This window comes from Hyperoodon ampullatus (genome assembly GCF_949752795.1).
Source record: "Hyperoodon ampullatus genome assembly, chromosome: 4".
Taxonomy (NCBI): domain Eukaryota; kingdom Metazoa; phylum Chordata; class Mammalia; order Artiodactyla; family Ziphiidae; genus Hyperoodon; species Hyperoodon ampullatus.
The window spans coordinates 142,854,742-142,874,814 of record NC_136917.1 but is presented as its reverse complement, the minus strand read 5'-3'; the positions used below and the strand labels follow the sequence as shown (position 1 = coordinate 142,874,814).

General features: G+C 36.5%; 1 protein-coding gene across 1 annotated transcript in view; it reads left to right on the top strand.

The window, feature by feature from the left end:
• The window catches only part of TTC33 (tetratricopeptide repeat domain 33), a gene marked incomplete at its 5' end in the record, with an annotated part of 28,625 nt that extends 13,848 nt beyond the window's left edge, over positions 1–14,777 (top strand). Inside the window, 3 exons of the mRNA XM_079704094.1 lie at positions 9,236–9,317; positions 11,123–11,254; positions 14,223–14,777. Coding sequence (XP_079560220.1) covers positions 9,236–9,317; positions 11,123–11,254; positions 14,223–14,576 — 568 coding nt within the window. The 3' untranslated portion in view covers positions 14,577–14,777. The remainder of the gene's footprint in view (positions 1–9,235; positions 9,318–11,122; positions 11,255–14,222) is intronic.
• Positions 14,778–20,073: the final 5,296 nt, after the last annotated feature.

Sequence of the window (20,073 nt, the reverse complement as noted above, 5' to 3'; positions counted from 1 at the left end):
TCTCTGTGGTCTATTTAGTGTTATGTTTTCCACTTTTTTTTTTCCTTTTCTTGATGATTTTGCTGTTTAAAAAGGCCCCGAAGTGTAGCGCAGAAGTGCTGTCTAGTGTTGTTAAGCCCAAGAAGGCTGTGATGTGCCATATGGAGAAAATACGCATGTTAGGTAAGCTTCATCCAGGCCTGAGTTACAGTGCTGCTGGCCACGAGTTCAGTGTTAGTGAATCAGCAATGTATATTAAAGATGTCTTTAAACAGAAACGGACATAAAACAGGGTTATATGTTAATCAATTGATAAAAATGTGACCAGAGGCTTGCTGGAACTTAACCTTAGAACCAATGATTCAGTATTCATTAATTCAGTCTTTATGGTGACTTTATAGAACAAAACTACTGGGAATGGGAATCAGTTATATCTAGAATAAAGCTTTTGAGTTTAGCAGTGTTTTCGTGTATGCAACTTTTCTTTTGCCAAGAATTTAAATAATCAGGACAAGTAATTAAAATTTACTTTAAAGCTGCATAAAATCTAGAAGTGTGATTCAGCAAAGATAAAATTATGTTCAACATCATTTGTCATTTGTTGTTTCATATTCTTCTCCCCTCACTCAAATTAACTTAGTATATTAATGTATCTATTTTTACTCACTGAACATTTATTTAGTGCTTTTGTTAGGCATTGATGCCACAAAGAAAATATTAGGTAAGCATCTTTTGGGGGGCAACACAAAGAGGGAACCTGTTTTGATATGGAGTAAAGAGTACAGTTTTAGAGAGTTCCTTGGATGATATAAAAGGAGGGCGTTTAACTAAATGGGGGAATGGAAGAATTAAAGCGTGTTTTACAAGATTTTTGGGAGGAGATAGCATCAGAACAGTCATAAAAGGTAAATGGAAATCAGCTGAAGAAGGAGCAGAACAATGTTCCATTGGTAGGAATCTGCATGTGCAAAGCCAACAAGAGGCCAGAGGAAATCTCTCCCTTTGGAGTGTCAAAAATAGTTCAGTAGAACTGGAAGGAGCATAATGCACAGCGTCAGTGAAAGGCGCGTCTAGAGGACAATGGGGATTTGGAGCCGAGACGTGTCTGTTGGATGTCTAGTGAAATTTAAGAGGCCTGAACTTGAGTGTCTTGAAGGTAACCCAGAGCTATTGAAATATTTTTATCAGTAGGTGAACTCATCAAAACTATGTTTTGGAAATTTTTTTCTGAGATAGAGTAGAAAATGGATTGGAGTCAGGCAAGACTGATCTCAGGAAGACTGGTTTATTGAATTTTTGACCATCCTGGAAGGCTGAGGACCTACACTAGTAGCAGTGACAGTGGATTAAAGAAATTGAATTAGAGAATTGAAGACTAATGTGACCTAGAGCAGGGAAAAGTATAGTCAAGAATGGCTTCAGGATTTTCTTAATGCCTCGGTGGTGCTGTTCTTTAAGTCAGGGATATACGGGTAGAGTAAATTTGGAGTAGGAGATGATGGTGAGTTCAGTTTAAACACATTGTGTTTGAGATATGTCAATCACCTCTTTTTTTAAAAAAAATTTATTTATTCATTTATTTATTTATTTTTGGCTGTGTTGGGTCTTCGTCTCTGCGTGCGGGCTTTCTCTAGTTGTGGCGAGCGGGGGCTGCTCTTCGTTGTGGCTCAGGCTTCTCATTGCGGTGGCTTCTCTTGTTGCAGAGCACCAGCTCTAGGTGCACAGGCTTCAGTAGTTGTGGCACGTGGGCTCAGTAGTTGTGGCTCGCGGGCTTTAGAGCACAGGCTCAGTAGTTGTGGCACATGGGTTTAGTTGCTCCTTGGCATGTGGGATCTTCCGGGACCAGGGCTCAAACCCAGGTCCCCTGCATTGGCAGGTGGATTCTTAACCACTGTTCCACCAGGGAAGTCCCTGTAAATCACCTCTTGATCTTATATTCTTATATGCGTGATCTTCTCATTTCTCTTGTTGGTATTCACAGAAAAACTTCCCAAGTGAGTCATTCATTGTCCCTACTTTTTTACTTCCACTTCACTATTCAGTCTGGCTTCCATTCCCACCATTCCAACAATACTGTTTTGGTCAGTGTCACCAATGACCTGCATGATATTAGAGCTTTCTGAAGTATTCATTACAACTCGTCACTGTCTCCGTGACAGACTTCTCTCTTGGTTTCTATAAAATCACACACACTCCTGAATTTTCTCCTTCCTTTCTTTCTCTGCTTCTCAGTCATCTTTGCTGGTCCTTCCTTCTTTGCTTCTCTCCACATTTTGAAGACTCCAGCCCTGGTATCTTTTCTCTTTCTTATCTACTCTCTTCTTAAGTGATCTTTCCCAGATCCATGTTTTGTTTAATTTATTCTTAAAATTTTTAATGAAAAGAAAAAGGCAATGAAATATACTCATGATTTTTAAAAAGCAAATGCAGTAATAACTAAGGATACACAGTGAAGAGTCTTACCCTTACTCCTGTCCCCTAGCCTATTATTTCACTTTCCCAGAGGCAGCCACAGTTACCAGTTTCTTGATATCCTGCCAAGATAATCTTTATATTTATAAGCATGTGGGTCTATAGATCTTTTAAAACATCATTAATGGTAGCATTCGAAATATAATATATATACCATTCTCTCCCTTGTATTTTTAACTTAATACATCTTAGAGATCTTTTTTTTTTTTTGGTGGCTGTATGGGTCTTCGTTGCTGCACATGGGCTTTCTCTAGTTGTGGTGAGCGGGGGCTACTCTTCGTTGCCATGCACGGGCTTCTCATTGCGGTGGCTTCTCTTGTTGCAGAGCACGGGCTCTAGGCACACAGGCTTCAGTAGTTGCAGCACGCGGGTTCAGTAGTTGTGGCACATGGGCCCTAGAGTGCGTGGGCTCCAGTAGTTGCAGTGCGTGGGCTCAGTAGTTGGGGCATGCAGGCTCTAGGGTGCGTGGGCTTCAGTAGTTGTGGTGCATGGGCTGTAGAGTGCAGGCTCAGTAGTTGTGGTGAACGGGCTTAGTTGCTCCACGGCATGTGGGATCTTCCCGGACCAGGGATCGAACCTGTGTCCCCTGCATTGGCAGGCAGATTCTCAACCACTGTGCCATAGGGAAATTCCTTTTTTTTTTTTCATGGCTGTGTCGTAGGTCTCTTACTATCCAGACTCTTACTATCTGAAATCAGAAACCAGAAAGATTTGGATATGAAGGGGTACTTGTATTTCATTATATGATGTTCTATAATGTATTTAACCTTACCTCTTTTGAAAAAGAACGTTTTCATCTTTAATTTTTACAAATGATATAGTGGGTATCCTTTCAAAGATATAAGTGTGCACACATACAGGTCAGTCCAAGAAAGATTTATAGAAATGAAATTGCTGGATCAAACTGGATGTGCATTTAAAAAAACATAGTTTACTTTTTTTCCCTTTTTGTTTTTGAGTATATTGTTATCAAGCAGCAAACTTGGCTTTTAATGATTGTGTACATGTGTGTATGTAGAAAGATAGGGGACATGCTTATAACTTTCCATTAAAAACTGTTTTCTAACTTTTTATTGAGAAAATTTTGAAACATACAAAAAAGTTGAAAATTACAGTGAACATTTGTTTACCCACCACCTAGATTCAGCATTGTTATCTTGACATATTTGCTTTCTCTGTATATGTTTTATGAACCATTTGATAATAAGTTACAGACATCATGAAAGCTTATCCCTGAAAACTTCTATATGAATTTTCTATCAATAAGGACAATTCCAAAATAACCATAATATAACTAGCATGTAAGACAACAATAATTTCCTAATATTTTTTAGTATCCCATACGTATTTAGTTTTGCAGTTGTCCATAAAATGTTTTTTATAGCTGATTTTTTGGCTGAAGATCCAGTCAAGACTCATACGTCGTTACCAGTTGTTAGGTGTTTTTAGTCTCTTTCAATTTAGAGCTGGGTCTGAGACTACATACAGTTAGTGGATCAAACTTTGTATGCCATCTATTTTTCTAAATAAAGTTAAGTCAGGCAGCTATAATTGAAGTTCAGGTTTTTTTTGCTAGAATATTCATGGTGTTGTTTACTTTCTGTTGCATCACATCATGATATATATAATATCTGGGTGTCCCTTTAGTGATGCTAAGATCAGTTACAGCATTCAGGGGAATATCAGCCTTATCTTCCATTGTACAGTTCTGCATCAATCTTTTCCCTAATGATTTTAGCATCCACTGATGGTCATCATTTAGATCCATCTAGATCCATTATTTCATAAGTGATGATTTTTAAAATTCTAATATTTCTCCTGCATTTATTAGCTGTTTTTTCTCCCCGTTAAGAACTTTCCTTCATCAGCATTTGTTTAGAGGTTTATTTTTATGTTTAAGTTGTTGAAGGAAAAGTTTTTTGTCCCTTACAAAGGTTTTGAAAATAGTGTTCCTGTACATGTCCTCTTATTGTTTACAGTAGTTTAAGAGTAGTTGTTCATTTGAAGTAGAGCTTTTAAGTGTATGTTTGTGTGTGTGTGCGTGCACCTGCATATATTTTGGATACTAGATTGAGGAGAGAATATATGAGAGGCTGCTGCTGTATTTGTTTTTCACTATAAGGATTTCCCCTTTTTTCTATACGACCAAAATTTTAAAATTATAATTCTAATTGTTAAACACCTAGGCTAGTTTCAGAGGATTAAAAAACCTGAATATGATTTGTATTTCAGATATAATCTTTTTATACTTAAAAAGTACTAGTGTCATTTGAATTCTTTTTTTTTTTTTTTTTTTTTTTTTTGCTGTACACGGGCCTCTCACTGTTGTGGCCTCTCCCGCTGCAGAGCACAGGCTCCGGATGCGCAGGCTCAGCAGCCATGGCTCACGGGCCCAGCCACTCTGCGGCATGTGGGATCTTCCCAGACCGGGGCACGAACCCGTGTCCCCTGCATCGGCAGGCGGACTCTCAACCACTGCGCCACCAGGGAAGCCCTGAATTCTTGATTAGTTTAGAGATTGCTAATTCTGATAACTAAACCAACCTGGAACTGTCCCTTGTGCGTCTGGCATATTAATAGAAAATCTGAAGGGGAGTTGTATAGACGAGTAAATATAATACTTATTTTTCCCTCAGTGGCTTTTTTTCTTAATTGAAAGAAATCAGTGTGAGTGATATCTTGAGTTATACAACCTTCCTTCTAAGGTGATCTCATTTCCAGTCAGCTTGACATCAAATATAATATGTGTATTCTGTTTGACCTCCAAAATACATTTTTTCTTCTTTAATAATTATTATTCGTGGCACACTTTCTTCCAAAAGAGAATTGTAATGGCCAAAGGGTAACTTTTTCCCAGCTTTATTGAGATATAATTGATATATAACACTGTGTAAGTTTAAGGTGTACAATGTGATGATTTGAACATGTATATTTTTCAAAATGATTCCCACAGTAAGGTTAATTAACACATCCATCACCTCATGAAATTACTTTGTTTGTGTGTGGTGAGAACATTTAAGATCTACTCTCTTAGCAACTTTCAAGTATGTGATACAGTCCTGTTAACTAGAGTGACCACACCATGCTGTGCATTATGTCTCTAGAACTTATTCATCTTATAACTGGAAGTTTATACCAAAGGGTTACTTTTAATATCTAACAAGGGAGGATCCATTTGGAACAGTAGTAATCAGTCTTTAAGTATTATGCTGTAGAGGGAAGCATTTGATTATTTCAGGACCTGAGAAGATGTTTTGTGTATGTGTTATATACGTTATATTAAAATATACTGGAAGGGTATACAATAAAATGTTAACTGTATTAACTTTGGTTATGATCTTTGGGTGGTGAAATTGTGTCTTTAATTTCTGTGTGTGTCTGTGTGTGTGTGTGCGTGCACGTGCACACATACCCACGCCTACTTTCCTCTGTTATCTGGTTCTTCTCTATTTGTATACCCAGGGAAAATTTTTTTATATCAAAACAGGTATCATTTACTCAGGTAAAGAATATAAGGAAGACCTGATTTAAGAATATTTTTTGTTTAAAAAAATACTGAATACCAATATAAGCCACCAGTGCAATTTATAGTTGCCAGCACAGATTTGCTGTCTTAGCTGCCTTAAAAGATGTACATGTGCAGATCAAGGAAGGAAGAGGTCCATTGGAATCTGCAGGCCCTGTCTTCCTCCTCCTTCCCTTTTCCTCCTCTCTGCAAGCTGTGGTTTTTATCCCTGTTTAAGAGTCTGCCAGTAAAGTTCAGACCTTCTCTTTCCTTCTCTGTGTCTTTCTTTTTCTTTGCTAAGTGCAATACCAGGTGAAGTCCTTGTATCTTTTCTCTCCATCCTTTTTAAGAGGGACTTCTGGCTTAAAGGAAGCTGCTTTATCTGAAGGGGCTGGGAAAGAAAAGACTAAGAATGGGCCCCTTTAGGCATTAGTATATGAATCCAAGCAGTGTGACCTGATAGGTGGTGATGCTACAGAAGGAGCTAGTTAATTAATTCTGTAGAGTTAATGGTATTTTAATAGAATAATTAGAATTCATAAACAAAGAATTTTAATGGTACCTGAAAAGATACTTAAATGTCTTACTTTGAAGTGCATTTGGTGGGTCTAAGCTAACACTGACATGACAATTATTTTAAAATAATTGTGAGCCTCAGGTTCCCATTCAGGGTAACTAGAAAGTAACAGTGGGACACAGTGGTTTAGCCAACGTGTGTATATCACGTGCTAAGCAGAGTTTGTGTGGAGAATTGTGTGCCAGCCACTCAAGCCTGTGCAGGCCAGGCTAGTGGGTATAGCCTGACTCTGCACAGAAGTGCCAGGGCCCGTGGAAAGCAGAGCAATGCATGGCGCACTCCAAAAGGATCTCTGAGTGAGATGGAAGGAGGAGCACTGAAGGACAGTGGCCAGTGAGACGGCATGTCTCCACTATTACTTCCCACTTGGGGGACCCTGGCTCTAGACAGGTGCTTGAGTTTGGCAAAATCCTTGATAGAGAAGTAATTTTCACTTAGTGGAGCTTTTTTTTTTTTTTTTTTTTTTTTTTTTTTGCGGTACACGGGCCTCTCACTGTTGTGGCCTCTCCCGTTGCGGAGCACAGGCTCCAGACGCGCAGGCTCAGCGGCCATGGCTCATGGGCCCAGCCTCTCCGCGGCATGTGGGATCATTCCCGGACCAGGACACAAACCCGTGTCCCCTGCATCGGCAGGCGGACTCTCAACCACTGCGCCACCAGGGAAGCCCAGAAGCTCTTAAAGATTTGATTTGTGTCCTAAGCATAGGTCTGTTGCAGGCAGAGACAGGGGAAAACATACAGCATTGTGGTAGCACATCATAAAAATGAGGTGAATAATGGTCTCTCTGTCTTTAGATCATTGGTAGTTCCTAAAATTTGAGTAGTCTTTCACCCAGAGTTAAACAGTCTTCAAGCAAATACCTCCTCGGGGCTCAGCAGGGACCCGTTAGGGAAGAAGATATTAACAGTGGTTCTGATAATCATTTCTGCGTATTCAGATGTGGTTTGTCTAGAAACAAAGACTGCCAGCCATTGTGGGGTGAATCTTCAGCTTATTGTTATATTGATACCTTATCCTGCTGCTACAGAATAACAGTAGCAATTGCTACAACCCATGTGGCGGTTAAGGCAGGCTTTCTGTAGTGCACTTGTGCGCACTGTCCACCCTCACCCCTGCTGCTAGCCATGGAGTTGGCAGTGTGGCAAAATTATTCTAAGATAGCTGCCGCCCTTTTGCCGTATGCCATGGTGGCACAGGACCCTGGAAATGGTATTGCCATTTGTATTATTTACTAGTAAAGGAGTGCTGTAGCAAGGTGGAAGCAGAGATAGAGAATGTACTTTTTTATGTTTTTCAGCTTTGTATTTTCTACCAGATTCTGCCTTTATTTCTTTAGTTTTCTGCTCCCTGCTTAAATAATAATCAGTGCAGGTTAGCCCACATTTTGGTTGTTATGTTTGGTTTGGATCTTCACATAGAAGGTAGGAAATGATACACTAGAATACATAGAGGAAAGGAAGGGTAGCAAGAAGAGATTTAAGAGAAGACAGTACATGATAGGGCTTAATATCACAAGAGAGGTCTTATCAGTGGTTCTGAACTCTGGTTTTTATTAGCATAACTTGGGGAACTTTAAAAAAATACAGATGCCTGGGCCCTACTCCAAGAATTTGTTTTCATTGATCTGAGACAGGGACCAGCATATACGTGTGTGTGTATGCGTGTGTGTGTGTGCACGCACGTGTATTTTTTTCCCCTCCAAAACCTCCCTAGATCATCTGTATGTAGCCAGGAATGAAAACTGGTGGATTATATATTTTCTCTTTAGCTCTAGAAGGGAGAATGAGTAGCATTGAGGAGAAGGTACAGGATAGAAAGTTTCAGCTCATTATAATGAAGAATATTCTAGTAATTTGAACTTTGTCCTCCTAGAAATAATCAGGTATACATGAGTTAACTGCTTGGGAAGGATGCTGTGAAGGTAACTGCTTTGGATAATATGCAGGACTTAGTCATTCCTTAATTTTATTTAAAAAAAAAAGTGCTACTGTGCTTCTGCAGATTTGGCATGGAGTATGCTAAGATCAGTTTGGGGCATATTCAGTTTGAGATGTCTGTAGGGAATCTAGGTAGAGGTGTTAGCTCAGAAGAGAGTTGTGACTGGGAGAACATCAGTGAAAAGATGATAGTGGAAATCACTGTCTTCATACTGTTTTTCATTCATGTGACCCATATCTTATAAACTTACCATTTATTGATAGTGATAAATAAGACATGGTCCCTGTGTTCTTGGAGCTTATAGACAAAAAGTCTTAAAACTGAAGAATCTTTACAGAATGACCTGGCAACATCTTAAATTGTCACCTCTGTCAGCTAGATTGCTGCACTAGAGCCAAGGGTTGTAATTAGATTATAAGTTCTTGAGAGAAACCCTTTGTAATACATCTGAAATGAGTGACAACACATGCAGACATTGAGGTTGGTGAAAAAAAGAAATTCTGTTGGTGATTTCTTAGGCCAGAAAGTAAAATCTTGAAAAATTTCAAAAGTCTTTTTTATTTAGGTTTTGCTTTTTTCTCTTTTGCTGTCCTTTCCCTTCATGTCTTAAATTTTCCTGCTTTTGTAACATCACCATTATCAGTTCTTGAACAGAGATACTTCTTGGTAAACAATTATTCCTTATTTTCTGATTTTTAAATTTGGTCATGTACTCTCAAAGACGTACTGAAAATATAATATTAATGTAACTTTAACAACCATAGATACCGAGAGGCGATTCAGAAGTGGGATGAAGCACTACAGTTAACCCCAAATGATGCTACCCTGTATGAGATGAAATCACAGGTAATAATTATGAAGAATTTCCCTTTCATTATGAAATTGCACTCACTATGTCTGGTGAGCGGTGATGAACCAAAAGAGCATTTCCTCCCATTTTCTTTCTTTTTTTAAAAAATTATTTATTTAATTTATTTACTTTTGGCTGCATTGGGTCTTCATTGCTTCGCACGGGCTTTCTCTAGTTGCGGCGAGCGGGGGCTACTCTTCGTTGCAGTGCACAGGCTTCTCATTGCGGTGGCTTTTCTTGTAGCGGAGCACAGGCTCTAGGCATGCGGGCTTCAGTAGTTGTGGTTCTCGGGTTCTAGAGCGCAGGCTCAGTAGTTGCGGCACACTGGCTTAGTTGCTCAGCGGCATGTGGGATCTTCCCGGACCAGGGCTCAAACCCGTGTCCCCTGCACTGGCAGGCGGATTCTTAACTACTGCGCCACCAGGGAAGCCCAATTTTCTTTTTTTTTAAATATAGTTTATTTGGGAGAAACATATGTCACCATATTATTTATGGCTCTTCCTCATGCATCAAATTAGAAGTTTGTTTAAAACACTTCACAATGAAGCTAACTTTTATTTCAGTCTAACTGCTTAAGATATGAGCAGATGGATGTCTTTTAAAAAGTCACTGGTGATCTCTTAAATGAGTGAAATGTGTTATCTTTCCTTGGAAATTAATTGTAGTGGACTTAGCAATAACTCAGTCTCTTCAGAATGAGGATGGATTGGATCCTAGATGATGATATTTCTCTAAAAATGGCCTAGTCCATAGCAAAAGGTCAGAATAAACTCAATTTGTTAATATTATAAAAATAACATTTCTACTTAAAATTACAGTTTTAATATTTTGTGAGAAAGTTCATAAAGAAAACCTCTGAGCACTTGTATTAGATTATCCAAAAGATGTTTAATATCTCAAACAGAGAATTAAACATACTTCTGGCAGGGAGTGGTTGCAGTTCAGCCTTGATCCACACACCTAGCATATCATTTAGATGACGATCCCCAACATAGGGCACATCCTTTTTCAGCTTTGATTGTAGTTTATCCAGGAAAAACCCAAATAAATTATTTCCACTGAATGGAGTGCCGTGAGGACCTTCATTTGGATAAGTCTTTAATTTTTAATCTTAAATATGTATATATTAAAGATAGGATTCGTGGCAAGCTATATGAAATGAGTTTTTTTATTTGGAACCTGATATGATGGTGTCACAAATCTTGTGAAATGCAGATGGGCACAATATTATAGATAAAAGCCAGCCCTTTCCCATAAATTGAGGTAGAGGGTTCTGGAACTCCCTGATTTGTATGATTTGAAGAACCCAGTTGTGGGGAAGCTGGTGGAGTGTTTAAATGATTCTTATAGCAGAAAGATGTTCACTAGGGACAGGATGGGTAGTTGAACAAATTTAAATTTACCTAGTTTGACAGCAGGACCTGGAGTTCCCTAAAAATACACATTGTAAGTAGAATAAATAGAAGGGGAATTGGGGTTCAAATAGCTATGAGCCACCATGGCCAGAATATGACCACCTGGTTTTGACCAGATGGACAGTAGGTTTCAACAGTTGAAAAGGGAATGCTTTATATTTTTCATAGTTATTTCAGAAGTAGGAAGAATATAATTTCTAATCCTGAATAGCAGAGAAGGGGGTCAAACCCACTAAAATGTTATATTTTCCAGACTAAAAATATATTTTTAAAAATGAAAAGAGTCATTTACATACAATTATCCATTTTTTCTTTTTGGCTAGTATTTAGTTTGCTAATTTATGAATATTACTGATGGGTTTTGTTTCTTCTTTTTTTGGCTTTAGGTCCTAATGTCTCTTCATGAAACGTTCCCAGCAGTTCATGCTGCGGAAATGGCTGTCCAGAGAAATCCACATTCATGGGAATCTTGGCAAACTTTGGGACGTGCTCAGCTTGGATTAGGAGAGATAGTCTTGGTAAGTAAGTCAGATTATTACAGTGATGACATTTTATTTTGACATGCTTTTCATCAGCTGAACCAAAAAGTAAATAGTCATTTATCAAGTGTACACAAAAAGTAAATAGCAAATAACCTTTTAAAGGTATTAACCCATAAACACAGATCAGTTATAACCAAACATCTTTTTCCATTACAGATATCAATTATAACAGGATCAGAATATTTTTCAGGTATTTGACATCATGGGAATTAAAAAAATATTAACATGAAATGTAGGCATTTGGTAAACCTTATTTAAATATAAAACAACTTTTAGATTAGTTCCTTGCATCATTAAATTTACCACATTATAAAGTGGTATTAGTATCACCATGGAGACAAAAACCACTAAAAGATTATGCTGAGGAAGGAAGAAAGTAAAATACGGGAGAGTAATGGTGATAAATATTCAGACTGAAAAATTGCTAGGCTTAGTGAGGGGAGAAATGGGGAAGGGTAGAAGCTTATGAAAATGAAATACTCATTGTGTAAATTTACTCTAAACTGGTACTTGATGCATTTCTCACCTTGTCTGGACTATACCTTGTAGGTAGCAAGGGCTTGGTAGGTCAGAGTTGGCTGTGAGCATTGTCCTGTTTTTGTTTTTCTTTTGACTGAACTATATATACCTGACAGCTAATTTCCTAAAAGACTTCTGTAAATCTAATATAGTGGTGCCAGATTTGCTCTTTGTCATCAAAAATTAAGATTTTCATGCTTTTATTAGCTTTTTACAGTTAAAAACAAAACAAGCAAAAAATCCCAAAGAAGTTTCTTTAAAGGCTAAAATTATTGGTAAATCCTGAATTTAACATTACTAATAATGGCTTTAGTCAGTTGTAGATAACTTAGATTTTCTGTAACTCTTGTAAATATATCATTATTTCTAATTACCAGAGAAGGTATTTGTCAAATTCTCAAAAATCATAAGGAATTTTGATGAGAAAAGGATTGCTTAAAGTAAAGTAACTTAAAAATGATAATCTGAAATAAAATTCACAGTGATGGAAACAAGTTAAACCAAAGGTTGTTTTTTTTCCTTGCCATTTAACATAGTCATCTTTCCTCTTTTTTATCTGAAGACTTAAATCATATCAGAGTTGGAAAAAGAAATTCAAGGAATTTAGTTTTCTAACAGGTTAACAGCAAAACAAAAGTCTATTCTATGATACTTTTTACCCATTTCTCCTTTATTAAAAACTTACAAATCATTATCTGTTTTGCTTATAAGTAATGGGAATGGGAAAAATCTCTAGGACATAATGTTTAGCAAAGATTGTCCCATAAAGAAAGAAAATGAACTGCAGGTGAGACAACAGAGATACTTTGAATAAACCAATAAAAGTAAAATTATTCAATATTTTAAGTTTTTAAAATAGGAGTACCAGTTGTTCAACTGTTATTTTTTCCGCTTGATACATTTCTTTCTATTTATATTGTGAAATTCTTGGAACTAAAAGTGTTTTTTCCCCCATTTAATACAGTTTTAGGGCTCTACTTGAAAAAAATCCAAATTTGTAATTTTTATATAAACTTAAGCTGTTCTTTTGAAATACTAGAATGGTTAAAAAAATAACTTTACTCATTGTCATAATGAAGGGAATACTGTAAAAAATATATTGAAAACAAGCTAAAATTTCTAACATCTCACAGTTCTTTCTACATATACATATGGACAAAAACAGAAGAAAATATATGGGTAAATAGAACAGGCAGTAAATTAAAAGTCAGTAGTTATATATACATCTATGAGTATTTAGATTTTTATGCGGAGCTGGGTGTGTATGTTGGAAAATGTTCATAGGCTTAGTTTGTTTTTCATTTTCTAATTCTTTGAGGTATAAAGTTAGGTTTTTTTCCTTGAGATCTTTTCTTTTTTTTAACATAGGCATTTATCATTATAAACTTCCACTTAGTTTTGCTTGCTGTATCCTATAGTATCAGGATGTTACATTTTAATTTTTGTCTCAAGATATGTTTTAATTTCTCTTTTGATTTCTTCTTTGACTCACTGGTTGTTCAAGAGTGTGCTGTTTTATTTCCATGTATCTGTAAGTTTTTCCAGTTTCCTTCTGCTGTTGATTTCTGGTTTTATTCCATTGTAGTCAGAAAAGATACTTGGTATGTCTTCTTAAATTTAAGACTTGTTTTGTGACCTAAGATGTGATCTATCCTGGACATGTTCTGTGTGTTCTTGAGAATAATGTGTATTTTGCTGCTGTTGTATGAATCATTCTATATACGTCTGTTAGGTCCCTTTGGTCTATAGTGTTGTTCAGATCTTCTGTTTCCTTATTGATCTTCTGTCTGAATGTTCTATCCATTATTGAAAGTGGGGTGTTGAAGTCTCCTACTAATACTTTGTTGCTGTCTATTTCTCCCTTCAGTTCTGTCAGTGTTTACTTTATATACTTCAATGTTCTGATGTTGGGTGCATATACATTTATAATCATATTTTCCTGGTGAATTGACACTTTTATCATTATATAATGTCCTTCTTTGTCTCCTGTGACATTCAAGACATGTTATCTTTATTATGATCTAAACTCTTGGATTCAAAGATATGCATTCCTGGTACCTTTCTGATCATGGGTTAGCCCAGGAAATCGCCAGATTTATATATTTGCTGATCTGCAGAAGCTGAACAATGCATTTGCCTTGTTTTGAGCCATAATATCAGTACCTCTGTTTTAATAGACTTCTAGTCCTCATCAACAATTTGTCAGCCACTTTCTTTTACACTCTTTGACTCTTTTTTTTTTTTTTTTTTTTTACTGTAACCATCATCTAGTGGGTAGAGAACAGCTCTAACTTCCATCTTTACATTCTAATACATTGAGGAAAAAAAAGAGAGAGAGAGAGAGATGGATATTGTGGATTATATTAAATACACTCCTTTTTTAAAACTAAGCAAACAAAAAAGTCTGACCTTTTCTCCTCCCTAGGCAATTCGAAGTTTTCAAGTAGCCCTTCACATCTATCCAATGAACCCTGAAATATGGAAAGAAGACCTTTCTTGGGCAAGAACGCTCCAGGAGCAGCAGAAGGTAGCACAGAGGATTAAACAAAGTGAAGCACCAGCAGAGGTAACACATTTCTCACCAAAGTCAATTCCTGAGTATGACTTTGAAAGTGAGGAGATTGTAGCTGTTTGTGCAGCTATTGCTGAAAAACAGAAGACAGTTGAAGCAAATAAAACAATGGTTATTGTGTCGGCTTCTGGGACTGTAGAGACTGTGACTGAGAAGGAAGATGGTGCTGCTCCACCAGATGGTTCTGTTTTTATCAAAGCCCGATGAAGCTTAGCAGGAATCATTTGAATCTATCTTTGCCACCTAAATTTTAGCCATTGGGGCATTTAGAGAAACAGGGCAAAACTCCTGTTTGTAAAATAAGTGTTTCAGATGAGGCATATAAAAACTAAATGGAAGAATTATTGTGTAGTGTTTGGACTCTGCTTTGATAAGCTATGATTTCAGCTTCTTAAGATTAAAATTCTGAGTACAGCGGTTTTTTGATTAATAAGCTTAATTTAATCCAAATATATAAGTGAATGCATTTTAAAGATACAAGTTGAAAAGTAAATTCTCAAATAGTGAATAACTTGATGGCCAGTGTTATTAAAATATTGACTTGTTGGCTTTTATAATAAAGGAAGTAGGCTTCTTTCCCTGCTAGAAATACACTGCTGTTACTATTCACTCTTCTTTTTCTCTTCTTTCATTAGAGTAAGTCTGTCACAAAGCTTGAATCTTTTGGACATTCATTTTGATTCAAAGTTGTCATTTGGTTATATGTGGGATCCTTGAAAGTTTGACTGAAAATGCATGCAAATCTGTACATTCTGAATACTTTCTGAAGCTTCTCTTAATTCTGATTTGTGCTTTTGTTTTGACTTTATAATTATTTATAACAATGGTAGTTGCTAGTTTCAGTATTTGTTAGATGTGTGAAATACTGATAAATGTCAGAATCATGGTTTTATTTTTTAAATTATTAAAGTAGATAGAGTAGTCCTTAGCACCAAGTGAGTCATTTTTAAGATGTGCATTTTTTAAAACGAATGGCTCTTATAGATACATCATAACAAATTGCACTGCTGTTGTCCCAGTCAAAAGCAGTTATTTTCTTTTCCTTATTTTTACAAGATTAAAACCCTTGAAAATAACATCTCTTGATATAACTTTCCAGCTGATAGTTTGGAATTCCTTTTCTAGTTAACTTTTCTGGAACTACTCAGTGAAATGAGAAACAATCACAGTTTTAAATAGCTAAATTATACCTTTCTAAAAATTGGAGAAAAAAAAAGTAGAGATTTATTAAAGTGCCAATGAATGAATACCTTAGGCACAACATACATAGAAACTGAAATGTGATTTATGGTTCAGTTCCATGAGAAGAAAGGATATATTGCAGAATATATTTCATTGAAAGGCCACAGTCACATCCACAAGTCAATACTGTCATTGTTAATATTAATTGTTATTTTTATGCCACATGTATGTTAGTACAGTAGAACTGCTGTGTACTGTTACTTCTGAAACTCAGGAAGCTATTATTGGTTTAAAATTAATTTTATCCTTGTTAGAGAGGAAGTAAGTTATTTTAAAGAATCTTACCTTACCCTCTGAGGGCATGCACATGTAATAGTGTACATTTTTCTGAGATGATTTAAAAACATTTCTTTTAGTGGAATGCTTACCTCTTTCTTTCAGAGTTGGAGAAGCCAGCACTTGCCTTGGAAAGTATTATATTTTTTCCCCAAAGTTGTATCAGAAAGTTAGCTCTGGTTAAAGAAGTTAGTTTTAGAAAGATCCAAAAAACAAATATTAATTATATTTTATTTTGTTTAGTAAGGCATATTCTCAAAGGGCAGATAGTTGGGTATCTAGAGAAGTGAGCACTTACTATTTTGTATGTTGTTTTGAGTAATGGATGTTTATTGTATAATTTGTGAATAAATAGGTTTTTTCTGCATTTAAAGGTTTGCCTATTTTGTTTTGTTAGCTTTTGAAAACTTACATTGATTTATTTAATTCATTTCTTATGTGAAAATAAAATATGTAAGGCACCTTGTATGGTGTCTTGTGTATGAAGTACTCAGTAAGTGCTAGCTGTTTCTATGAAGAACTTGAATTGGTTTTATTTAACCTCACCTTCTTCTGATTTTAAGAAAGGAGGAGAACTTCTTTGTAATCTTTTCCTTTCGTGAAAGTGAGAAGTCACTACTTCTGATACTGTAGGACAGATGGCTTTCAGTCAAGGACTCTTCTTGGTGTAAGGTCTATACCTCAACCCAAAAGAAGCAAGACCCAGGATGGAGTGCATGTAGCCACTAAATTCTGTTTATGAACCTAGCGTTTCCTCTGTATTGACATCAGTAGGCCAGGTTTGTCTCTTCCTTACACAGAGATAAGACATAAGATGGTTTAGATGCAAGACGGAGGAGAGAAAGAAATAGTGAATTATACAGAAGGAAGGCACCTCATTTCTTCAGACCCCAAAAGGTGCTTAGCTAACACTCTTCAGTGTGTGAAGAGAAGAATTCATACATTATTTTATAAGGATGTGAATACCGATAGATCTTTACCAAGCTTGGTGACGATAATAGCAAATTCTTTTGAATCTGAGAGAAAAACAATTGATGTTCATGATAAAGATATAATTAAATATATTTAATATACTTTATGAAACAGCACTAAACAATAACATTATATTGAACATAATTTGTAGTATTCTTGTTTGAAAATTGTATGGCATAGACACTCATTAGTCAGAACACTACACATCCAGACCATGCCTGATGATTTGAGAAACATATATTATTCTCTAGACAACAGGTTCTTTCTGTTGTTGTTGTTTTTTTTTTGGCTGCACCTGTGGCACGCGGGATCTTAGTTCCCTGACGAGGAATCGAACCCGCACCCCCTGCAGTGGGAGCACAGAGTCTTAACAACTGGACTACCAGGGAAGTCCCGACAACAGGTTCTTAGATTATAGAGTATTTATCTTAAATGTGCTAACACTACATAAACATTGAAAAGTCATGCAAGGTATAGATCACAGAACCTGGATCTACTTTTTTTTTTTTTTTTTTGAATTTTTGAATTTTATTTTATTTATTTTTTTATACAGCAGGTCCTTATTAGTCATCCATTTAATCACATCAGTGTATACATGTCAATCCCAATTGCCCAATTCATAACCCCCGCCTCCATTTTCCCCCCTTGGTGTTCATACGTTTGTTCTCTACATCTGTGTCTCAATTTCTGCCCTGCAAACCATTTCATCTGTACCATTTTTCTAGGTTCTACATATATGCGCTAATATACGATATTTGTTTTTCTCTTTCTGACTTACTTCACTCTGTATGACAGTATCTAGATCCATCCACGTCTCTACAAATGGCCCAATTTCGTTCCTTTTTATGGCTGAGTGATATTCCATTGTATATATGTAGCACATCTTCTTTATCCATTCATCTGTCGATGGGCATTTAGGTTGCTTCCATGACCTGGCTATTGTAAATAGTGCTGCAGTGAAGATTGGGGTGCACGTGTCTTTTTGAATTATGGTTTTCACTGGGTATATGCCCAGTAGTGGGATTGCTGGATCATATGGTAATTCAATTTTTAGTTTTTTAAGGAACCTCCGTACTGTTCTCTATAGTGGTTGTATCAATTTACATTCCCACCAACAGTGCAAGAGTGTTCCCTTTTCTCCACCCCCTCTCCAGCATTTGTTGTTTGTAGATTTTCTGATGAAGCCCATTCTAACTGGTGTGAGGTGATACCTCATTGTAGTTTTGATTTGCATTTCTCTAATAATTAGTTGGATCTACTTTAATTGGAGCCTATGTACAAAATTTTATGGTACTCAAGTACGAAATCAGCTTTTAAATTGATGTTGTATGTCAAAACTATAATGAAGACTTTAAATTTAAAAAAGCTTTGTCTCAGAAAACTAGAGTTTCCAGGATTATAACTGACCAGTTTGAAAATTATACTTTATGTAATGATGTGAAAAGCTTGTTTCCTTTCCTTTCCCAGCAGTAGGAAATTGTCAATCATTTCTTTAATTTCAGGTTTCATGAGTCAGAAGCCCTTCTAAATTGACTCTGGACTTTGATTTCATGACGTACTTGTATCTAAATGAGCTGTGAGTTGACACAAAAACCATAGTTCTATAATTATCTTCAAATCAATAGGTATATTAAGTGTGTTTTTCCTCAGAGGTTATTATGAAACTGATGGTGTATTTTGTAATTGATGACATTTTAGGATTGAGAAAGTAAGGTTTTTCTTTTTTCAACCAATAATAAAATACACAAATTTGTAAATGATTTATTCATTACCAAAGTAAAATGAAATGTGTCGCTTCTGCCACATGCAATTAAATATGTCCACTTGAATGGAAGAGAAGGGATGGCCCTATAGCTAGTGTACCATGAACTGTGCCTTAATGTGTGTTGTGTGTGAACCTCACTTGCAGTGTGTGCAGGGTGGAAGAAAGGGTGAGAAATGCTGGTCTACACTTTGTTGGGAAGGCAGAGGGTGGGGATGGTGCTGCTTTGGACATCCATTAACCAAGAAATTGCAATCTCTTCCTTCCCTCCCCTCTCGCACCTCAACAGTAAAGGGAGTTTAAGATAAAGAACTGGACCTACAAGCCCCTTTCTGCCTTTTTTTTTTTTGATGTGTCATGCCTGCAGAGAGCCTGTGTTGTGGTCTCTTGCCAGAAATGTTGTAGGTTTTGCAGTGAAGACTCTGTCACTGCAAGGGGAGACCTGTAGTTGTGCAGGATTGCCCATGCCTTGGTGAGCAGGTCTGTCTAATTCTGGGTTTGATATTAGGTGGCCATTGTTGTCACAAACCTAAATCACATCCTCTGACCTAGACTCCTTCAGCAGTAAATCTGACATATTAAATCTCTACATGACTTTTTGTCTCTCAAGAGGCTCAAAAAGTCAGGAGGAGAAAAGGGTGTTATTTTATGACTCCCTCAAACCCTAACGAAGATTAACGCAGATTATATTTCAATGTAAGCATGAGACAAAAACCAAATTTTTTTCTAATTTTAGATTTTTTTTAAATCATGGAAGTTCTATTGAAAATGGGTAATGTTAATTACAAGGCAACATGTAAACATTTGTTCAGGGTATTTAAAAGGTCTGCTGACGTAGCATTGTGCTAGACCACAATATCAACTCTAGATTTAATTTGAAGGGAAGAATATGAAACAATATCTCTGCCTGCCCTGTCAACTTTAAGAGTGTAATTTACGTGTAATAACATGCATTCATTGTAAGAGCTTTGACACCATTACCATCAAGGTGTAGAGTATTTCCATCGCCCAGAAAGTTCTCTAATGCCCATTTATAGCCAGTTCCCCTCCACCCCAGCAGCCAGCACTAGTCAACTACTAATTTGCTTTCTGTGACTATAAATTGATTTGACTTTTCTAGAATTTCAAATAAATAGATCATACAATATATACTCTTTCTGACCTTTTTCACTTAGCATAGTACTTTTGAAATCCATCCTTGTTGAGATCCATCCACGCTATTGTGTATATCAGTAATGTGTTCCTTTTTATTGCTCTTACTCTGTTGTATGGATATCATGATTTGCACTTATTCATATCTGTTGATGGACATCTAAGTTGTTGACAAACATCTAAATTTTGGTCTATTATGAATAAAGCTGCTATATACATATGTCACAAGTTTGTGTGTGGATATATGTTTAAGTACCTGGGGGTGGAGTAACTGAGTTTTATGATAAGTATATGTGGAGC